The following is a 23,830-nucleotide window of genomic DNA, read 5'->3' as shown; positions in this document are numbered from 1 at the left end:
TGAACGTGCCCTGAACGTCGTCTCGACGTCCGCCCGTACTCACAGACTCACACAGAGATTCATCGACACCCATAGACTCGCACAGAGATTCATCGACACCCATAGACCCACACAGAGATTCATGACACCCGTAGACTCACACAGACATTCATCGACACCCGTAGACTCACACAGAGATTCATCGACACCCGTAGACTCACACAGAGATTCATCGACGCCCATAGACTCACACAGAGATGCATCGACACCCATAGACTCACACAGAGATTCATCGACACCCATAGACTCACACAGAGATTCATCGACACCCATAGACTCACACAGAGATTCATCGACACCTGTAGACTCACACAGAGATGCATCGACACCCATAGACTCACACAGAGATTCATCGACACCCGCAGACTCGCACAGAGATTCATCGACGCCCATAGACTCACACAGAGATTCATCGACACCCGTAGACTCGCACAGAGATTCATCGACGCCCATAGACTCACACAGAGATTCATCGACACCCGTAGACTCACACAGAGATTCATCGACACCCGTAGACTTGTACAGAGATTCATCGACACCCATAGACTCACACAGAGATTCATCGACACCCGTAGACTCACACAGAGATTCATCGACACCCGTAGACTCACACAGAGATTCATCGACACCCGTAGACTCACAAAGAGATTCATCGACACCCGTAGACTCACACAGAGATTCATCGACACCCATAGACTCACACAGAGATTCATCGACACCCGTAGACTCACACAGAGATTCATCGACACCCGTAGACTCACACAGAGATTCATCGACACCCGTAGACTCACACAGAGATGCATCGACACCCGTAGACCCACACAGAGATTCATCGACACCCGTAGACTCACACAGAGATTCATCGACACCCGTAGACCCACACAGAGATTCATCGACACCCATAGACTCACACAGAGATTCATCGACACCCGTAGACTCACACAGAGATTCATCGACACCCGTAGACTCACACAGAGATTCATCGACACCCGTAGACTCACACAGAGATCCATCGACACCTGTAAACTCACACAGAGATTCATCGACACCCGTAGACTCACGCAGAGATTCATCGACACCCATAGACTCACACAGAGATTCATCGACACCCGTAGACTCACGCAGAGATTCATCGACACCTGTAGACTCATACAGAGATTCATCGACACCCATAGACTCACACAGAGATTCATCGACACCCATAGACTCACACAGAGATGCAGCGACACCCATAGACTCACACAGAGATGCATCGACACCCGTAGACTCACGCAGAGATCCATCGACACCCGTAGACTCACGCAGAGATTCATCGACACCCGTAGACTCACACAGAGATGCATCGACACCCGTAGACTCACACAGAGATTCATCGACACCCGTAGACTCACGCAGAGATCCATCGACACCCGTAGACTCACGCAGAGATTCATCGACACCCGTAGACTCACGCAGAGATCCATCGACACCCGTAGACTCACGCAGAGATTCATCGACACCCATAGACTCACACAGAGATTCATCGACACCCGTAGACTCACACAGAGATCTGTAAGGGGCCGTCCATCAATGACGTCACGCGATTTTTGACTCCACCCCCCCCCTCGTCACACGGCGTCACAAAAAGTCAGACACCCCCCCCCCTCAAATATGACGTCACAAAGCTCTGCCCACCCCCCAAAAAAAGTAAAAAATGCTTCAAATCGCTTTAAACTATTGTCACATTGTAGTGCGTGTTTTAATGTGGCGCTGCACTCTGATGTTGTAAGAGAAAACATTTATTAAACAGTCTATTTAATTAAGTAGAACTACATTTATTTAAAGTTGATGTGACGTCACATCTCTCAACCCCCCCCCGCCCCAATGTCACACATCGTCACAAATGTCTGACCACCCCCCCTCCCACTCCCTAGGTGCTTGACGTCATTTGTGGACCCCGGGCAGATTTAGAGGCGCCACGAGTCTCGAACTTGCGCAGCCTCTCAGCCACCCCCGCCCCCCCCCGGGTTTACAGCCTCGCAGGCAAAGGTGCAGCCCTTGCAACTGCTCGCTCCACTCACTGTCGGCGGATGGGAGCCTCTCCTCTGGGGGCTCCACGATGGCTAGGAGATGTTAACTACCTCGCCTGGTGTGCAGGAGGTCGTGGGTTCTATCTCTCTCTCATCATCACCACGGTGGCTAGGAGATGTTAACTACCTCGCCTGGGGTACAGGAGGTCGTGGGTTCGATCCCGACCCTGATGCCTGCTGTATATTTGGAGTTTGCGTGTCTCTCTCTCTCTCATCATCATCACGGTGGCTATGAGATGTTAACTACCTCGCCTGGTGTGCAGGAGGTCGTGGGTTCCATCCCGATCCTGACGCCTGCTGTATATTTGGAGTTTGCGTGTCTCTCATCATCATCACGGTGGCTATGAGATGTTAACTACCTCGCCTGGGGTACAGGAGGTCGTGGGTTCCATCCCGACCCTGACGCTGCCTACTGCTGTGTATTTGGAGTTTGCGTGTCTCTCTCATCATCATCATCATCACGGTGGCTAGGAGATGTTAACTTCCTTGCCTGTATACAGGAGGTCGTGGGTTTGATCCCGACCCTGACGCCTGCTGCTGTATATTTGGAGTTTGCGTCTCTCTCTCTCTCATCATCATCATCACCATCACGGTGGCTTGGAGATGTTAACTACCTCGCCTGGTGTACAGGAGGTCGTGGGTTCCGTCCCGACCCTGACGCCTGCTGTATATTTAGAGTTTGTGTGTCTCTCTCATCATCATAATCACGGTGGCTAGGAGATGTTAACTACCTCGCCTGGTGTACAGGAGGTCGTAGGTTCGATCCAGACCCTGCCACCTGCTGCTGCTGCTGTGTATTTGGAGTGTTCAGTGTCTCTCTCTCTCCCCGTGGTGGCGTGGATATTTATCCGGGGCCTCCACATTCAGAATCAACATCACCATGCGCAATAGAGTGATTCGGCTGCAAATAAATGTCCACGTGAAGATGACGATGATGACGACGATGTGATCCCACTTCGTCGTGCCCTCAATTGTGCTGGGCAGAGTCGCTTCTGACAAACGAGATAGACATTGCATCTCAGTGGGGCACTGACACCTGGTAACGATTAAATTAAAATGTGTCAGTTTTGTTGCCAGATAAAAGGGTAAGTAAAAAAAAAAACAATCGTCATATTTTGCTACTGGAAAAGGAGGTTCCGAATGGTGCGAATGCTTCACCCCGAGCTCTCAATACTCTGATGGTGGCATTGCCTTTGAGTTGTGCGCCTTTCGGCGTCATCTGGTCCAACACCAACGCGAGACTGGGGCTCTAAGGAAAGCCGTCTCGAGTGTGGACCAATCAATCTCAAGGACGGTGCCCAATATCATTATCAGAGTTATAAACTTGATTTGACGCTTTCGTTACTGCAGGAATTACTCTTTGTTTTTTTTCGGTAAAGTCACGTAGAAATAAGAAATAATAAAATTACATAATAGCGTACGACGTTTCGATTGCAACACAAGCAATCATCATCAGGTACAGAAGAGCTAAATTTAAGAGACAGAGAGAGGAAACACATAACCGCAGATATATAGACGGAGGAGCACACTAAATCAAACAGGGTTTAGCAACATTTGGGAACCATATAAAGCAACACAGACGGTCGGTCAAAACACAATTAACGCATGGTCTGGTTGATTACGCCATTTCAAAGATTGTTAAATTGCAAGTTAAGTGTGAAATTTAAGAGAGTGATAGAATACATACCGCATGCACATATATAGAACTCATCCAAGCAGAACGAGTTAGCACAGAGACGCATGAAGAGAGACACGCACATAACCAAAGAGAGTATCAGAGTTATGTTTTTTTTTGTTTGCATTCCGACCGCAGGTATTGTGGTCAATGCAAACAATGACTCCTTGTAAAAAAATAAAAAGGTGTCAGTTTTATTGCCAGGTAAAAGGGTTTAAAAAAACCACAATTATCATATTTTTGCTACTGGCAAAGGAGGTTCCGATGGAAAGAAAAACAGAATAGCTTCCTAATTTTGTTTTCAAACAAACAATTGAACGCCGCGTGAGTTGTCAACTTCTTTCGCTCCGCGTACGGAAGCGGCCACGCTTATGGCACTGTGCAATTTCCCAAGATCTGCGGTCCTCCGTGTATTAAGGAGTATTTTGACTTCTGCTATAAATGTGCGCGTGATGATGATGATGACGATGATCGGTTACTTCGTTGAGCAGCTATCGTTTGTGATGGGCAGGGTTGCTTCTGAAAAACGAGATCTACAGCAGCTCAGTGGGGCACTTACACCTGGTAAGATAAAACATCGTTTAGTTTAGTCTATGGGTCTCTATGGGTCTCTATGTATTTCTGTGGGTCTCTGTGTATCTTTATGTCTTTCTCTATGCATTTACGTGGGTCTCTACGTATCTCTCTGGGTCTCTGTGTATTTATATGTGTCTCTATGTATCTCTATGTATGTCTATGTATCTCTGGGGGTATCTGCGTATCTCTATGTGTCTCTCTAGGTATCTCTGTGGGTCTCTATGTATCTCTGTGGGTCTCTATGTATCTCTGTGGGTCTCTGTGTATCTCTATGTCTGTCTCTATGTATCTCTGGGGGTCTCTGTGTATCTCTGTGTCTCTATGTATCTCTGTGGGTCTCTGTGTGTCTCTATGTGTCTCTATGTATCTCTGTGTCTCGATGTATCTCTGTGGGTCTCTATGTATCTCCGCGGGTCTCTATGTATCTCTGTGTCTCTATGTATCTCTGTGGGTCTCTATGTATCTCTGGGGGTCTCTGTGTATCTCTGTGTCTCTATGTATCTCTGTGGGTCTCTGTGTGTCTCTATGTGTCTCTATGTATCTCTGTGTCTCGATGTATCTCTGTGGGTCTCTATGTATCTCCGCGGGTCTCTATGTATCTCTGTGTCTCTATGTATCTCTGTGGGTCTCTATGTATCTCTGTGAGTCTCTATGTATCTATGTGGGTCTCTATGTATCTCTATGTGTCTCTATGTATCTCTGTGTCTCTATGTATCTCTGTGGGTCTCCGTGTATCTCCGTGGGTCTCTGTGTATCTCTGTGGGTCTCTGTATATCTCCGCGGGTCTCTATGTATCTCTGTGGGTCTCTATGTATCTCCGTGGGTCTCTATGTATCTCCGTGGGTCTCTATGCGTCTGTAATTTCCCTACGATGATGATGATCATCATAAGCTCATTTTGTTGAGCAGCTCTCGATTGTGATTGGCCAGGGGGTCGCTTCTGAAACAAAGGACCACGTGGCAGCTGAGTGGGATTCTTCGACCCGGTAGCAATCCGTAACAAATAGCTTTGTTTCGTGTTTAGTTGCCCACGCGGGGTTGCCACCCGTTCCGTTTTTCTCTCCCCCCCCCTCTTCCCTCCCCCAACTCTGGGACTGTTGTGCCCGTGTTGTTGTTGTGGTGGTTGTTGTTATTGTTGTTGGTGTGGTGGTTGTTGTGGTTGTGGTGGTGGTGGTGGTGGTTGTTGTTTTTGTGGTGGTGGGTGTTGTTGTTTTTGTGTTGGTTGTGGCGGTTGTTGTGGTGGTGTGTGTTGTTGTTATGGTGGTTGTCGTTGTTGTTTTGGCTGTTGTTGTTGTTGTTGTGGTGGTTGCTGCTGTGGTGGTAGTTGTTGTGGTTGTTGTGTGTTGTTGTTATGGTGGTCGTTGTTGTGGTTGTTGTTGTTGTGGTGGTTGCTGCCGTGGTGGTAGTTGTTGTCATGGTGGTTGTTGTAATGGGGGTGGTTCTTGCTGTGGTGGTTGTGGTTGTTGTGGTGGTTGTTATTGCTGTGGTTGTTGTGGTGGGGGTGGTTCGTGTTGTGGTGGTTGTTGTGTTGTTGTTGATGTCGTTGTTAAGATTCGGCAGTCGTTCTCTTGAGATATTTCTCCGCCTTTACACGCGACATTAAATATTAAAACTCCCATGTTGTTTTAGCCGGCGGCCTAACAGAGATAATAAATAACAGCAACAGCAGCAGCAGCAAATATAATAACAATAAAACTGAAGGCTTCATGCGTTCGCCAATAATACAAAAAAATGTTGCAACAAAAATAACAACGGTGAAGTTAACATGACAGGGGACGTTTCGGGCAATGGCCCTCCTTCGGCGGGCACAATCGACCACCAACACCTTAAGGAAATTGCCAAATAAAGTCACATTTCTTAACAGTTAAACTGCAACAGCAATCCTCCTCGATATAAAAGTGTAATGCGCATCCCTTACTCCACTAATCTGAGATCACCACCACCATCACCACCAACATCACCATCATCACCACCATCATCATCACCACCAACGCCATCATCACCATCATCATCATCGACACCACCATCACCATCATCATCACCACCATCATCATCGCCATCATCACCACCACCATCATCATCACCACCACCATCATCATCACCACCTCCACCACCATCATCACGATCGACACCACCATCACCATCATCACCACCACCACCATCATCATCACCACCACCACCATCATCATCACCATCATCATCACCACCACCGTCATCACCATCATCACCATCACCACCATCATCATCACCATTATCACCATCGACACCATCGACACCACCACCATCATCACCATCACCACCATCATTACCATCATTACCACCATCATCATCACCACCACCATCATCACCATCACCACCATCATTACCACCATCATCATCACCACCATCACCATCATCACCATCATCAACATCACCACCGTCATCACCATCATCACCATCACCACCATCATCATCATCACCATCACCACCATCACCACCATCACCATCATCACCATCACCACCATCATCATCATCAACATCATCACCATCATCACCATCACCACCGTCATCACCATCATCACCATCACCACCATCACCACCATCACCATCATCACCATCATCATCACCACCACCATCATCACCATCACCACCGTCATCATCATCACCACCATCATCATCATCATCACCATCATCACCATCACCACCATCATCACCATCATCACGATCACCACTATCACCACCATCATCACCATCATCACCATCACCACCATCACCACCGTCATCACCATCATCACCATCATCGCGGTTTTTGTAATCTCAAAGGTGGCAAAACCCTCGCTGCCATCATCAACAGATACTGCATCACGTGGCCGCATGGCCCTATGGTCCCGTGACCCCGTGGCCCCGTGGCCCCGTGACCCTGTAGCCCCGTGGCCCCGTGACCCCGTGGCCCCGTGGCCCCGTGACCACGTGGCCCTGTAGCCCCGTGGCGCTACGCCGCCGCCACCCCACCCCGGCCCCCATTGCCCCGTCACCCATTGGACCTCCCTAGTCCCGTGGTGCTGTCGTCACAGCGCAGGGGACCGACGGCACGAGGCGTCGCAATCCATCATCATCGGCGGCGCAGCTGTCCCCCCCCCCCCCACCGCGACCCCCCACTACCCCCACCCTCCACCAACACCACCCACCCCCCCAAAAAAAAAAAAATCACAGCTTCGTTATAATTCTAAAATATTTCTCCCGAGTCACGTCATCACTGCGGCTGGTGATCCTGGGGATGGAACCTGATGAGAGCCAATAGGCTCACACAGAGACTCGTAGATTCACACAGAGACTCACAGAGAGACTCATAGACTCACACAGAGACTCATAGACTCACACAGAGACTCGTAGACTCACACAGAGAGCCTCGTAGACTCACACAGAGACTCATAGACTCACATAGAGACTTATAGACTCACATAGAGACGTGTAGACTCACACAGAGACTCACATAGAGACTCGTAGACTCACATAGAGACTCATAGACTCACACAGAGACTTGTAGACTCACACAGAGAGTCTCATAGACTCACAGAGAGACTCATAGACTCACATAGAGACTCGTAGACTCACACAGAGACTCACAAAGAGACTCATAGACTCACAGAGAGACTTGTAGACTCACACAGAGACTTGTAGACTCACACAGAGACTCACAGAGAAATCATAGACTCACACAGAGACTCATAGACTCACACAGAGACTCACAAAGAGACTCATAGACTCACAGAGAGTCTCATTGACTAACACAGAGACTTGTAGACTCACACAGAGACTCACAGAGAGCCTCATAGACTCACACAGAGACTCATAGACTCACACAGAGACTCATAGACTCACACAGAGACTCATAGACTCACATAGAGACTTATAGACTCACATAGAGGCTTGTAGACTCACACAGAGACTCACAGAGAGCCTCATAGACTCACACAGAGACTCATAGACTCACACAGAGACTCACACAGAGACTCATAGACTCACATAGACACTTGTAGACTCACACAGAGACTCGTAGACTCACATAGACACTCGTAGACTCACACAGAGAGGCGTAGACTCACGCAGAGACTCGTAGACTCACACAGAGACACACACAGAGACTCATAGACTAACATAGAGACTCATAGACTCACACAGCCATAGACTCACATAGAGACGCGTAGACTCACATAGAGAATCATAGACTCACACAGAGACTCATAGACTCACATAGAGACTTGTAGACTCACATAGAGACTCACAGAGAGACTCATAGACTCACACAGAGACTCATAGACTCACATAGAGACTCGTAGACTCACACAGAGACTCATAGACTCACATAGAGACTTATAGACTCACATAGAGACTTGTAGACTCACACAGAGACTCACAGAGAGACTCATAGACTCACACAGAGACTCATAGACTCACACAGAGACTCATAGACTCACACAGAGACTCATAGACTCATACAGAGACTCGTAGACTCACATAGAGACTCATAGACTCACACAGAGACTCATAGACTCACACAGAGACTCGTAGACTCACATAGAGACTCACACAGAGACTCATAGACTCACATAGGGACTCATAGACTCACATAACGACTCATAGACTCACACAGAGACTCGTTGACTCACACATAGAGCCATAGACTCACACAGAAACTCACACAGAGACTCACAGACTCACACAGAGACTCAGAGACTCACACATAGACTCAGAGACTCACATAGAAACTCATAGACTCACACAGAGACTTATAGACTCACACAGAGACTCGTAGACTCATACAGAGACTCATAGACTCACATAGAGACTCATTGACTCACACAGAGACTCCTTGACTCACACAGAGACTCATACAGAGACTCGTAGACTCACACAGAGACTCACACAGAGACTCATAGACGCACACAGAGACTCACAGACTCACACAGAGACTCATAGACTCACGCAGAGAGCCGTAGACTCGCACACAGAGCCATAGACTCACATAGAGACTCATAGACTCACACAGAGACTCATAGTCTCACACAGAGACTCATAGACTCACACAGAGACTCATATACTCATACAGAGACTCATAGACTCACACAGAGACTCATAGACTCAAACATAGACTCATAGACTCACACAGAGAGCCATGGACTCACACAGAGAGTCATAGACTCACTCAGAGAGCCATGGACTCACACAGAGATCCATAGACTCACACAGAGACTCATAGACTCACACAGAGAACCATAGACTCACACAGAGACTCATAGACTCACACAGAGAACCATAGACACACACAGAGAGCCATAGACTCACACTTAGAGTCATAGACACACACAGAGAGCCATAGACTCACACAGAGACCCATAGACTCACACAGAGACTCATAGACTCACACAGAGAACCATAGACACACACAGAGAGCCATAGACTCACACTTAGAGTCATAGACTCGCACAGAGAGCCATAGACTCACACAGAGAACCGTAGACTCACACAGAGAGCCATAGACTCACACAGAGAGCCATAGACTCACACAGAGAGCCATAGACTCACACAGAGAACCGTAGACTCACACAGAGAGCCATAGACTCACACAGACACTCGGAGACTCACACAGAGACCCATAGACTCACACAGAGACTCGGAGACTCACACAGAGAGCAGTAGACTCACAGAGAGCCATAGACTCACACAGAGACCCATAGACTCACACAGAGAGGCATAGACTCACACAGAGCCATAGACTCGCACAGAGACTCATACAGAGAGCTGTCAACTCACACAGAGACTCGTAGACTCGCACAGAGTTGTGATTAAACCGGGTTCTCAGGTGCAGCGAGTTGATGGTCTAAGCCCCGTCCCCAGTGACTGCACTTGACCAGGCTCTGGGGATCATGAATATTGGTTTGACCGTCACGTGATGAGCGTCAATCTCACGTGGCAGGGCGAGTGGAAGAGAGTGCTGCCCCTCTACCGTGTGTGGGCCAGTAGAGAAAGAGGGCATCTCAGAGGTAGCTCTGTGATATCCACTTCCGTGGGTTCCATTCTAAGTGGACCAGAGCGTCACTTGAAGAAGAGATCTCAGATATTAGCTCTGTGATATCCACTTCCGTGGGTTCCATTCCCCAGTGGACCGGAGCGTCACTTGAAGAAGGGATCTCAGAGATTAGCTCTGTGATATCCAGGAGCTCGCTCTCTGAGTTGTCCTCTCGCTCGCTCTCTGAGTCGTCCTCTCTCTAAGTCGTCCTCTCTCTTTGAGTCGTCCTCTCTCTATGAATCGTCCTCTCTCTCTGAGTCGTCCCCTCTCTTTAAGTCGTCCTCTCTATCTCTGAGTCGTCCTTCCTCTCTCTGAGTCGTCCTCTTTCTCTGAGTCGTCCTCTCTCTCTGAGTCGTCCTCTCTCTCTGAGTCGTCCTCTCTCACTCTCTGAGTCGTGCTCTCTCTCTGAGTCGTCCTCTTTCTCTGAGTCGTCCTCTCTCTCTCTGAGTCGTCCTCTCTCTCTGAGTCGTCCTCCCTCTCTCTGAGTCGTCCTCTTTCTCTGAGTCGTCCTTTCTCTCTCTGAGTCGTCCTCTCTCTCTGAGTCGTCCTCTCTCGCTCTCTGAGTCGTCCCCTCTCTCTCTGAGTCATCCTGTCTCTCTGAGTCGTCCTCCCTCTCTCTGAGTCGTCCTCTCTCTCTCTGAGTCGTCCCCTCTCTCTCTCTCTCTGAGTCGTCCTCTCTCTCTGAGTCGTCCTCTCTCTTTCTGAGTCGTCCTCTCTCTCTGAGTCGTCCTCTCTCTCTCTCTGAGTCGTCCTTTCTCTCTCTCTATGAGTCGTCCTCTCTCTCTGTGAGTCGTCCTCTCTCTCTGAGTCGTCCTCTCTCTCTGAGTCGTCCTCTCTCTCTCTGAGTCGTCCCCTCTCTCTCTCTGAGTCGTCCTCTCTCTCGAGTCGTTCCCCCTCTCTCTCTGAGTCGTCCTCTCTCTCTGTGAGTCGTCCTCTCTCTCTGAGTCGTCCTCTCTCTGAGTCGTCCTCTCTCTCTCTGAGTCGTCCTCTCTCTCTCTGAGTCGTCCTCTCTCTCTGAGTCGTCCTCTCTCTCTCTCTCTGAGTCGTCCTCTCTCTCTCTCTCTCGAGTCGTCCTCTCTCTCTCTCTGAGTCGTCCTCTCTCTCTGAGTCGTCCTCTCTCTCTCTCTCGAGTCGTCCCCCCTCTCTCTCTGAACGTCAATCTTTAAAAAACGTTGATTTGCTGCGAAATCTCCAAAGCTTTTCAGTTCAATAAAAAATACATTTGTGTTACTTAATTAAAATAACAATATTGTTTAATTTAAAAATAACAATAATAACATGACTACTACTACTAACCGTATTGCAGTTCTCCGCAAGCCTGGCTTAAAGAGCAATCAACTATTCTGATGCTTTGCTCCGAGCTTTCAATAGCGAACACGATACGTGTGTGTGTGTGCGTGTGTGTGTGTCCGTGTGTGTGCACATGTGTGGGTGTGTGTGGGTGTGTGTTCACGTGTGTGTGCACGTGTGTGTGCACGTGTGTGTGTGCGTGTGTGTGCATGTGTGTGTGTGTGTCCGTGTGTGTGCACGTGTGTGTGGGTGTGTGTGCACGTGTGTGTCCGTGCGTGTGTGTGTGCGTGTGTGTGTGTGTCCGTGTGTGTGCATGTGTGTGCACGTGTGTGTTCGTGTGTGTGTGGGTGTGTGTGTGCGTGTGTGTGTGTCCGTGCGTCTGTGTGCACGTGTGTGTGCACGTGTGTGTGTGCGTGTGTGTGCACGTGTGTGTGTGTCCGTGTGTGTGCACGTGTGTGTGCACGTGTGTGTGTGTGTGCGTGTGTGTCCGTGTGTGTGTCCGTGTGTGTGCATGTGTGTGTGGGTGTGTGTGTACACGTGTGTGTGTGGGTGTGTGTGTGCGTGTGTGTCCGTGTGCGTACGTGGGTGCGTGCCCGTGCGTGTGTACGTGTGTGTGCGTGTGTGTGTACGTGCGTGTGTGTACACGCGTGTGTGTGCGTGTGCGTGTGTGTACGTGAGTGTATGTCCGTGCATGTGTGTGTACGTGTGTGTACTTGTGTGTACGTGCGTGTGTACGCGTGTGTACGTGGTGTGTGTATGTGCCTGTGTGTACGTGCATGTGTGTCGTGGTGTGCATGTGTGTACGTGTGTGTGTGTACGTGTGTGTGTACGTGTGTGGCCTCAGGGTGCACATAGCCTGGCACAAGCGTCGTGGTGACGTCACCGCCACTTAGTGGCGAATGGCGGTTGTTGTTGTTGTTGTTGTACGTGTGTGTGCGTCCGTGCATGTGCGGGTGTCCGTGTGTGTGTGTGTGTGCATGTGTGTGTACGTGCGTGTGTGTACACGCGTGTGTGTATGTGCATGTGTGTGTGTGCGCTTGTGTGTGTGTGTACATATGGAGAGCGGTAGTGGAGTGGTTAGCGCTACGCTGCACTACGAACCCAGCCACCCGGGTTCGATTCCCGCTCACGGCCAACACCAGTGACGTTGTTGATGACGATGTTGATGACGATGTTGATGACGATGACGACGACGACGAAGACGACGATGTCGATGACGATGTCGATCTTGATGACGACGATGATGACGACGATGACGTCACCTCACCTGCGAAGTTGCCGCTCGTCGTGTAGCCGTGGACGTTCACCGCCCTCGCTTCGCCCACCTCCTCCTCCTCATCCTCCACCTCGTCATCCTCCTCATCCACAACGTCGGTCTCCATCTCGTACGCAGCCTCCACGTGTCTACGCAGCACAGAGACAAAGGTCCCCCGCGTAGCCTCAGCAGACCCTTGGGTGCAAGGGCCGCGCTAGCGGGGAGCACCGACGAAGGCCCGGGACGGCACTACGAGGGGGTGGGTGGCCAACACCACGCCCGGCCGCCTTTGTCTCCCCCGGTACCCTGGTGCCATGTGCTTAGGGGAGGCCCAGGACCGGTCGATTAATCGTCACTGGTGTTGGTGGCCGTGAGCGGGAATCGATCTCGGATCTCCAGGTTCTCAGCCCAATGTGCTAAACGCTACGATAATGCTCCCCACATAATACACGCTCACTCACCCGCCCACTCACTCACCCGCTCACTCACACGCTCACTCACCCACCCACTCACCCACCCACTCACTCACCCACTCATCCAGTCACCCACCCACTCACTCACTCACCCACTCACCCACTCATCCAGTCACCCACTCACTCACTCACCCACTCACTCACTCACCCATCCACTCACTCACTCACCCACTCACCCACTCACCCACTCACCCACTCACTCACCCACCCACTCACCCACCCACTCACTCACTCACTCACCCCTCTCGAATCCCTCTCCCGGCTATAAGCGATCACCGACACGGCTGTGACGTCGTCTCACGTGCCACCGCCGCCCTCCTGGTGTCCGGCGGTAAGCAAACAAAAAAGTGCCCCCCCTGGCCCCCCCGCCCCCCTGGCCCCCCCCACCCCCCCCCCCCCCCCCGCTTACCGCAGCATGGGGTGCCTCTCCCCCTCCTCGATCATCGGCGAAGGACCGAGCGCTCCGGCAGACCGGTGGCCATACGGCAGGGCCGGCGGCGGCGGCGGCGGCGGTGGCGGCGGCGGCGGCGTCTGCCCCGCGCGGCGCTCTCCGGCGCCGGAGGTGGAGGCGGCGGAGGCGGCGGAGGCGGCGGAGGCGGAGGAGGCGGAGGCGGCGGAGGCGGCGGAGGCGGCGGAGGCGGCGGAGGCGGCGGAGGCGGAGGCGGCGGAGGAGGCGGGGCCGCGGACGGGCGGAGTCGGCGGCGGCGTCGGCGGCGTCTGGGGGCCCTCCTCGTCCTCCACGTCGAGGCCCTGGCGCAGGTAAGTTCGCTCCGGCGGCACCGGGCACCACTCGGAGAAGCTGCCGCGTTGTGCGGGGGTGGGGTGGGGGGTTGGTGGGGGGGTTGGTGGGGGGTTGGGGGGGGGTTGGTGGGGGGTGGGGGGTTGGTGGGGGGTGGTGGGGGTTGGGGGGGTTATAGGGGGGATGGTGGGGGGTGGTGGCAGCACGGGGCCCCCGTTGAACGTGCACCGCACGTGGTATAGTGTAGTGTATAGTGTAGTGTATGGTAATTCAGTGTATATTAATGTAGTGTATAGTGTAGTGTATAGTGTAGTGTATAATGTAGTGTATAGTGTAGTGTATAGTAATGTAGTGTATAGTAATTCAGTGTATATTAATGTAGTGTATAGTGTAGTGTATAGTGTAGTGTATAGTGTAGTGTATAGCAATTCAGTGTATAGTAATGCAGTGTATAGTAATGTAGTGTAGAGTGTAGTGTATAATAGCGGAGTGTATAGTAGTGCAGTGTATTGTAATGTAGTGTATAGTAGTGTATAGTGTAGTGTATGGTGTATTGTATAGTGTATTGTGTAGTGTATATTGTAGTGTATAGTGTAGTTTATAGCAATTCAGCGTATAGTAATGCAGTGTATAGTAATGTGGTGTATAGTGTAGTGTGTATTAGTGTATAGTCTAGTGTATAGTAACGTCGTATATTATGCAGTGTATAGTGGTGTAGTGTGTAGTGATGTAGTATATTGTGTAGTATATAGTAGTGTATAGTGTAGTGTATAGCAGTTTGCATCAATGCTCAACTTCCTTGCCACCTCATGTAGCCAACCGCGCTAAGCGCAAGTGCGGGGAGGGGGTAGGAGACAAGCATTGTGACGTCACGCACACGTGACACCCACCCCCCACTCCCCCACCTGTCGTTGTAGAGGATGTGATTGGTGGGTGGGGTGGGGAGGCCGTCACCCCCCCACCCTCCGCCGGGGGGCGCCCCCCGCCCCCCCACCTTGCCGCCCACCACCACCTTGCCCCTCCTCTTCCTGTTGCTCCTCCCTCCTGCAGCGCACGCACGGCGACCCTATTACATCGCTCCGTCGTTCATTCGCACGTCCCTTCATTCGTGAATCCGTTCGTAACATTCCGTCCGCGCTCGCAACCAGCTGAATCATTCGCTCGGCCGTTCGGTCGCTTGCCCGAGCGCACACCTCACACGTGGCTGCCCACGCCATTCATTCGCTGGCAGGCTCCCTCGCTCGCTCGCTCGCTCGCTCGCGCATCACACGTATATACGCGGACGTACAATCATTCGCTCACTCGTTCACGTCGATTCGCGCATTTCGTTCAGTCGATTTCGTGACGTCCCGAACTCACTCGGCCGTTGAATTCGCTCGTTCATCAATTCGAACATGCACTCAGCCATTCACTCGCCCGTTCAAACAATTCATTTGCCCGCTCACTCATTCGTTAAGTCGTTCACTCACCTGTTCACGCTATGAAAGCTTTTAACATTGAACGCTTTGGAAGTCGTTCACGTTGAACGCTATGGAAGCATTTGACATGCAACGCTATGGGGGGAGCCTTTAACACAGAACGCTTTGGAAGCCTTTAAAACTGAACGCTATCGGAGCCTTTAACATTGCAAGCTATTGGGAGCCTTTAACATTGAACGCTTTGGAAGCCTTCAATACTGAACGCTATGGGAGCCTTTAACATTGAAAGCTATGGGGGAGCCTTTAACATTGAACGCTATTGGGAGCCTTCAACATTGAAAGCTATTGGGAGCCTTTAACATTGAAAGCTATGGGGAGCCTTTAACATTGAACGCTATGGAAGCATTTAACATTCAACGCTATGGGAGCCTTTAACACTAAATGCTTTGGAAGCCTTTAACATTGAACACTATGGGAGCATTTAACATTAAACGCTTTGGAAGCCTTTAATACTGAACGTTATGGGAGCCTTCAACATTGAAAGCTATTGGGAGCCTTTAACATTGAACGCTTTGGAAGCCTTTAATACTGAACGCTATGGGAGCATTTAACATTGAACGTTATGGGAGCCTTTAACATTGAAAGCTATTGGGAGCCTTTAGCATTGAACGCTATTGGGAGCCTTTAACATTGAAAGCTATTGGGAGCCTTTAATACTGAACGCTATGGGAGCATTTAACATTGAACGTTATGGGAGCCTTTAACATTGAAAGCTATTGGGAGCCTTTAGCATTGAACGCTATTGGGAGCCTTTAACATTGAAAGCTATTGGGAGCCTTTAACATTGAACGTTATGGGAGCCTTTAACATTGAAAGCTATTGGGAGCCTTTAACATTGAAAGCTATTGGGAGCCTTTAACACTAAATGCTTTGGAAGCCTTTAACATTGAACACTATGGGAGCATTTAACATTAAACGCTTTGGAAGCCTTTAATACTGAACGTTATGGGAACCTTTAACATTGAAAGCTATTGGGAGCCTTTAACATTGAAAGCTTTGGAAGCCTTTAACATTGAACGCTTTGGAAGCCTTTAACATTGAAAGCTATTGGGAGCCTTTAACATTGAAAGCTATTGGGAGCCTTTAACATTGAAAGCTATTGGGAGCCTTTAACATTGAAAGCTATGGGGGAGCCTTCAACATTGAAAGCTATTGGGAGCCTTTAACATTGAAAGCTATTGGGAGCCTTTAACATTGAACGTTATGGGAGCCTTTAACATTGAAAGCTATTGGGAGCCTTTAGCATTGAACGCTATGGGAGCCTTTAACATTGAACGTTATGGGAGCCTTTAGCATTGAAAGCTATTGGGAGCCTTTAACATTGAAAGCTATTGGGAGCCTTTAACATTGAACGTTATGGGAGCCTTTAACATTGAAAGCTATTGGGAGCCTTTAACATTGAAAGCTATTGGGAGCCTTTAACATTGACCGTTATGGGAGCCTTTAACATTGAAAGCTATTGGGAGCCTTTAGCATTGAACGCTATGGGAGCCTTTAACATTGAAAGCTATTGGGAGCCTTTAGCATTGAACGCTATGGGAGCCTTTAACATTGAAAGCTATTGGGAGCCTTTAACATTGAAAGCTATTGGGAGCCTTTAACATTGAACGCTATGGGAGCCTTTAACATTGAAAGCTATTGGGAGCCTTAAACATTGAAAGCTATTGGGAGCCTTTAACATTGAAAGCTATTGGGAGCCTTTAACATTGAAAGCTATGAGAGCCTTTAACATTCATCTCTATGGGGAGCCTTCAACATCGAAAGCCCGTTAACGCCGGAGAATACCCCACCAGGCAAACAGAACAACAGCCACAGCAACAACAACTCAGAAACTCCGCACAGATGGATATCGCGATGAGCCCGCTTGCTCCACCGCCATCGGCTCACCCGATGCGCCGCTGCTGTACTCGGACCCGGCACACGAGCCCTGTGTGGGAGACGAACGGCTGAGGTCTAGACTCGCGGGGCAAAGGGGAGACAAAGACGGGTGGGAGGGGTGGAGGGGGGGGTCACAGTCGTGACCCCAGACTCGCGTCGCCTCGCCCAGGAGACAGCGAGGTGGGTGCCATGAGTGGGTGAGCGGGTTGGTGGGTGAGCGGGTGGGTGAGCGGGTGGGTGAGCGGGTGGGTGATTGGGTGGGTGATCGGGTGGGTGAGCGGGTGGGTGAGCGGGTGGGTGAGCGGGTTGGTGGGTGAGCGGGTGGGCGGGTGAGCGGGTGGGCGGGTGAGTGGGTGGGTGAGCGGGTGGGTTAGCAGGTGGGTGAGCGGGTGTGTGTTTGGGTGAGCAGATGGGTGAGTAGGTGGGTGGGTGGGTGCGTGAGTGGGTGGGTTGGTTATCGGGTGGGTGAGAGGGTGGGTGTTTGGGTGAGCGGGTGGGTGAGTGGGTGGGTGGGGGGGTGGGTGGGTGGGTGGGTGGGGGGGTGAGTGACAGGGTGAATGAATGACTCAAGTCGTGAGAAGAAAAATTATTGAGTGAGTGAGTGGGTGGGTGAGTCATTGACTGAATGGGTGGAGTGGATGGGTGGTTGTGTGTGTGGGTCATTGGGTGGGTGGGTGGGTGAGTGAGTGATTGTGTGGGTGGATGACTGGGTGGGTGAGTGGGTGGGTGGGTGAGTGGGTGGGTGGGAGAGTGAGTGAGTGTGTGGGTGGATGACTGGGTAGGTGAGTGGGTGAGTGGGTGAGTGGGTGGGTGAGTGAGTGATTGTGTGGGTGGATGACTGGGTGGGTGAGTGGGTGGGTGGGTGAGTGAATGGGTGGGTGAGTGAGTGGGTGAGTGGGTGGGTGAGTGGGTGAGTGAGTGACTGGGTGGTTGTGTGAGTGGATGACTGGGTGGGTGAGTGGGTGAGCGAGCAGGCGACCGCGTGGGTGGACGCGTGAGTGAATGAACGAATCTGTTTGTGAGCGATCGAGCGAGTGGCCAAGTTCCGTGGCCGCGTGGTGACGCTCGCGGTCACGTTGCAAACGACGACGATGATGGTGATGACGACGATGACGACGATGATGGTGATGACGACGATGGCGACGACGACGACGATGATGGTGATGACGACGATGACGACGATGATGGTGATGACGACGATGGCGACGACGACGACGACGGCGAACATCGACGGCTCACCCTGGCGATACGCTCCCCGCTCCGCGGCCCCCAGGGTGACGTCTGGCGGCCTCACTCCCCACGGCAGCGGCGAGCCTCCTCCACCTCCTCCAACTCCTCCTCCACCTCCTCCACCGCTGCCGCCGATCGACGAGGAGCAGATGAGCGGCGTCGTCACGTACGGCGACGCCAAGCTGTGAGTGCCGGGGCTGGGAAGCGCCATCAGGGTCACGGCTGAACAGCCACCGCCACCACCGCCACCACCACCGCCACCACCGCCACCACCGCCGCCAACGCGATGCGTCGCCGATGAGCCTTTGCCGCTGCTGCCACCGCCGTAGCTGCCGCCGCCGCCGCCGCCGCCGTGGTTGATGCTGCTGTAGATGGCGCTGTCCGACAGCAGCGTGCAGGACTTGTCGTCCGAGTAGCACAGCAGCGGCCCCGCGTCTGTGGAAGTTGTCCCGGCCGGTGGACGGACAAATCGGATGAGATGGACGGATATATGGGACGGGCGGGCGGGCGGGCGGGCGGGCGGACACATGGATGGATAGTTGGACAGGTGAACAGATGGATGGATGGGACAGGAGGAGAGACGGACGGATAAATGGATGGGTAGATGGACAGGTGAACAGATGGACAGATGGATGGACGGATGGACGGACGGATGGACGGACGGACGGACGGATGGATGGATGGATGGATGAATGGGACAGGAGGAGAGACGGACAAATAAATGGATGGGTAAATGGACAGGTGAACAGATGGATGGGTGGATGGACGGACGGACGAATAGACGGATGGACGGGCAGATAGATGGAACAGGAAGACAGACGGACAAATGGGTAGATGGATAGGTGAAAACATGAATGGATAGACAGATCGAAGGATGGGCTGACGGATGGATGGATGGATGGACGAATAGACGGATGAGTGGACAAGACAACAGGCAGACATACAGACGGACAAACGAGTGAGTGACCAAGGGAGTTAGGCTGAGTGAGTGGTGAGCGGTGATTACTGAGCAGTGAGCGGTGATCAGTGAGTGGTGAATGGTAATTGGTGAGCGGTGAGGAGCGGCGATTGGCGAGCGCCGATCGGTGGCGAGCGGCGAGGAGTGGTGAGCAGTGAGGAGTGGTGAGCGGCGAGGAGTGGCGAGCGGTGATTGGTGAGCGGCGAGGAGTGGTGAGCGGTGAGGAGTGGTGAGCGGCGAGGAGTGGCGAGTGGTGATTGGTGAGCGGCGAGGAGTGGTGAGCGGTGAGGAGTGGTGAGCGGCGAGGAGTGGCGAGCGGTGAGGAGTGGTGAGCGGCGAGGAGTGGTGAGCGGCGAGGAGTGGTGAGCGACGAGGAGTGGTGAGCGGTGATTGGTGAGCGGCGAGGAGTGGTGAGCGGCAAGGAGTGGCGAGCGGTGAGGAGTGGCGAGTGGCGAGGAGTGGCGAGCGGCGAGGAGTGGTGAGCGGCGAGGAGTGGTGAGCGGCGAGGAGTGGTGAGCGACGAGGAGTGGCGAGCGGTGATTGGTGAGCGGCGAGGAGTGGCGAGCTGGCGAGGAGTGGTGAGCTGCGAGGAGTGGCGAGCGGCGAGGAGTGGCGAGCGACGAGGAGTGGCGAGCGGCGAGGAGTGGCGAGCGGCGAGGAGTGGTGAGCGGTGATTGGTGAGCGGCGAGGAGTGGCGAGCGGCGAGGAGTGGCGAGCGGCGAGGAGTGGCGAGCTGGCGAGGAGTGGTGAGCGGTGATTGGTGAGCGGCGAGGAGTGGCGAGCGGCGAGGAGTGGCGAGCGGCGAGGAGTGGCGAGCTGGCGAGGAGTGGCGAGCGGCGATTGGTGAGCGGCAATTGGTGAGCGGCGAGGTAACTCGGCGAGCGATCACCGTGCAGGGTGAGGCCCGGCTCGGCCCGCCCCAGCGAGCCGTGGCTGCACGCCCCAGGGCTGGGCATGACGGCGAGGCCGCCCGCCGGCCACGCGTCGGAGAGCCACGGGAAGGCGCCGGGGTCCCGGCCTCCCAGCACCGACGGCCTGGCACGCGAAGGCGCAAACACACAAAGAAGGCAAAGATCAAGCCGTGTGGCCTGCGAGGGACTCGCGGTGAGCGGCGAGGGGCGGTGAGCGGCGATTGGTGAGCTGAGAGGGGCGGTGAACGGTGATTGGTGAGTGGAGAGGGGCGGTGAGCAGTGATTGGTGAGCGGTGAGGGGCGGTGAGCAGCGATTAGTGAGTGGAGAGGGGCTGTGAGCGGTGAGGGGCGGTGAGTGGCGATTGGTGAGCGGTGAGGGTGCAGTGAGCAGCGTATGGTGAGCGGAGAGTGGCAGTGAGCGGCGATTGGTGAGCGGAGAGGGGCGGTGAGCGGCGATTGGTGAGCAGTGAGGGGCGGTGAGCGGCGATTGGTGAGCAGAGAGGGGCGGTGAGCGGCGATTGGTGAGCGGTGAGGAGTGGTGAGCGGCGATTGGTGAGCGGTGAGGGGCGGTGAGCGGCGATTGGTGAGCAGAGAGGGGCAGTGAGGGGCGATTGGTGAGTGGTGAGGGGCGGTGGGCCTCCCCTAGGTCGACTCAGCCTCAAATGAGTACCTGGTGCGGTGGAAAAAAACATCGCCACTGGGGAGACAAAGGCGGTCGGGCGTGGTGCTGGCCACTCACCCCTTCGTATACCGAGCCGGCCTTCATAGGTGCTCGCTAACAGCACTTGCCCCTACAGTCTGTTAAGGCTACACGGGGGATTTGTGTTCCCGTGTGTGTGTTTGTTCCAGTGTGTGTGTGTTCCCGTGTGTGTGTGTGTGTCTGTGTGTGTGTCTGTGTGGGTGTTTGTGTTCCCATGTTTGTCTGTGTGTGTGTGTGTTCCCGTGTGTGTCTGTGTGTGCGTTCCCATGTGTGTCTGTGTGTGTGTGTTCCCGTGTGTGTGTGTGTGTTCCCGTGTGTGTGTGTGTGTGTCTGTGTGTGTGTGTTCCCGTGTGTGTGTGTGTTCCCATGTGTGTGTGTTCCCGTGTGTGTGTGTTCCCGTGTGTGTGTGTGTGTGTCCCGTGTGTGTGTGTTCCCGTGTGTATGTGTTCCCGTGTGTGTGTGTGTCTGTGTGTGTGTGTTCCCATGTGTGTGTGTGTGTGTTCCCGTGTGTGTGTGTGTCTGTGTGTGTGTGTTCCCACTTACCGGTTGCCACTTGTCAGGGCCATATCCCCTCTCTGAAACGCCACTGAGAACACACACACAGGAACACACACAGACAGGAACACACACACACACAGGAACACACACACACACACAGGAACACACACACAGGCACGCACACACGCACATAAATGATAAAGGTCCCCCGTATAACCTTCACGAGCTGATGGGGGCAAGTGCTGTGCTGTTCGCGGAGCAGCGCCTATGAAGGCAACCAAGGGTGTGGGTGGCCAGCAAATACCGTGTCATGGCATACTGAGTGTGTGGGTGGGTGAGTGTGTGGTTGAGAGTGTGGGTGGGTGAGTGTGTGGTTGAGAGTATGGATGGGTGTGTGGGTGGGTGGGTGTGTGAGTGGGTGGGTGAGTGTGTGGCTGAGTGTACTAGTGGTGAGTGTGTGGGTGAGTGAGTGTGTGGGTGAGTGTGTGGGTGAGTGTACTAGTGGTGATTGTGTGAGTGAGTGGGTGAGTGTGTGGGTGATTGTGTGGGTGAGTGTGTGGCTGAGTGTAGTAGTGGTGATTGTGTGAGTGAGTGAGTGTGTGGCTGAGTGTAGTAGTGGTGATTGTGTGGGTGAGTGTGTGGGTGAGTGAACTAGTGGTGATTGTGTGAGTCAGTGTGTGGCTGAGTGTACTAGTGGTGAGTGTGTGGGTGAGTGTGTGGGTGAGTGAACTAGTGGTGAGTGTGTGGGTGAGTGAGTGGGTGAGTGAGTGAACTAGTGGTGATTGTACGTGTGAGTGAGTGATTGTGTGGCTGAGTGTACTAGTGGTGAGTGTGTGGGTGAGTGAGTGGGTGAGTGTGTGGGTGAGTGAACTAGTGGTGATTGTATGTATGTGTGAGTGAGTGATTGTGTGGCTGAGTGTACTAGTGGTGAGTGTGTGGGTGAGTGTGTGGGTGAGTGAACTAGTGGTGATTGTGTGAGTGAGTGATTGTGTGGCTGATTGTACTAGTGGTGAGTGTGTGGGTGAGTGAGTGGGTGAGTGAACTAGTGGTGATTGTGTGAGTGAGTGATTGTGTGGCTGATTGTACTGGTGGTGAGTGTGTGGGTGAGTGAGTGGGTGAGTGAACTAGTGGTGATTGTATGTGTGAGTGAGTGATTGTGTGGCTGAGTGTACTAGTGGTGAGTGTGTGGGTGAGTGGGTGAGTGAACTAGTGGTTATTGTGTGAGCGAGTGAGTGTGTGGCTGAGTGAACTAGTGGTGATTGTGTGAGTGAGTGATTGTGTGGCTGATTGTACTAGTGGTGAGTGTGTGGGTGAGTGTGTGGGTGAGTGAACTAGTGGTGATTGTGTGAGTGAGTGAGTGTGTGGCTGAGTGTACTAGTGGTGAGTGTGTTGGTGAGTTTGTGGGTGAGTGAGCTAGTAGTGATTGTGCGAGTGAGTGTGTGGGTGAGTGTGTGGCTGAGTGAACTAATGGTGATTGTGTGAGTGAGTGAGTGTGTGGCTGAGTGTACAAGTGGTGAGTGTGTAGGTGAGTGTGTGGGTGAGTGTACTAGTGGTGATTGTGTGTGTGAGTGATTGTGTGGCTGAGTGGACTAGTGGTGAGTATGTGGGTGAGTGTGTGGCTGAGTGTGTGGCTAAGTGTACTAGTGGTGAGTGTGTGGGTGAGTGTGTGGGTGAGTGTACTAGTGGTGAGTGTGTGGGTAAGTGTGTGGGTGAGTGAACTATTGGTGATTGTATATTTATTTGCGTTTCACCCAGGTACTCATTTTGAGGCCGAGTCGACCTAGGCGAGGAGTGATAAATAAATAAAAATCACCACTTTGGTGTTGGTAGTGGCCGTGAGTGCGCTCGCCACTGCACCACCGCTCCCCGCACACAACAACAATCGTCACCAGGGCGGTTGTGCCAGGCTAGGTGCACTTTGAGACCCAGGTGCCGTGGGTTGACTGAGATGACTGGGCAGGCACCAGCTGTGCTGCCCACTGTGCCAGGCTAGGTGCAGGAGGTCGCGTGACA

The 23,830-nt window shown here is 52.6% G+C and overlaps 1 protein-coding gene across 1 annotated transcript in view; it reads right to left on the bottom strand.

Annotated features, from left to right (window-relative positions):
- LOC116955855 (uncharacterized) overlaps window positions 1–23,830 on the bottom strand; it is a gene marked incomplete at its 5' end in the record, with an annotated part of 94,756 nt that overhangs the window by 20,541 nt on the left and 50,385 nt on the right. Inside the window, 7 exons of the mRNA XM_076053759.1 lie at window positions 12,965–13,101; window positions 13,835–14,224; window positions 15,070–15,208; window positions 17,530–17,595; window positions 18,760–19,185; window positions 20,598–20,743; window positions 21,863–21,905. Of these exons, the coding sequence (XP_075909874.1) occupies window positions 12,965–13,101; window positions 13,835–14,224; window positions 15,070–15,208; window positions 17,530–17,595; window positions 18,760–19,185; window positions 20,598–20,743; window positions 21,863–21,905 (1,347 nt within the window). The remainder of the gene's footprint in view (window positions 1–12,964; window positions 13,102–13,834; window positions 14,225–15,069; window positions 15,209–17,529; window positions 17,596–18,759; window positions 19,186–20,597; window positions 20,744–21,862; window positions 21,906–23,830) is intronic.

This window comes from Petromyzon marinus, chromosome 62 (genome assembly GCF_048934315.1).
Source record: "Petromyzon marinus isolate PM22_M1 ecotype Great Lakes invasive population chromosome 62, UKy_Petmar_22M1.pri1.0, whole genome shotgun sequence".
NCBI lineage: Eukaryota > Metazoa > Chordata > Hyperoartia > Petromyzontiformes > Petromyzontidae > Petromyzon > Petromyzon marinus.
This window is presented reverse-complemented; position numbering and strand designations above follow the sequence as displayed.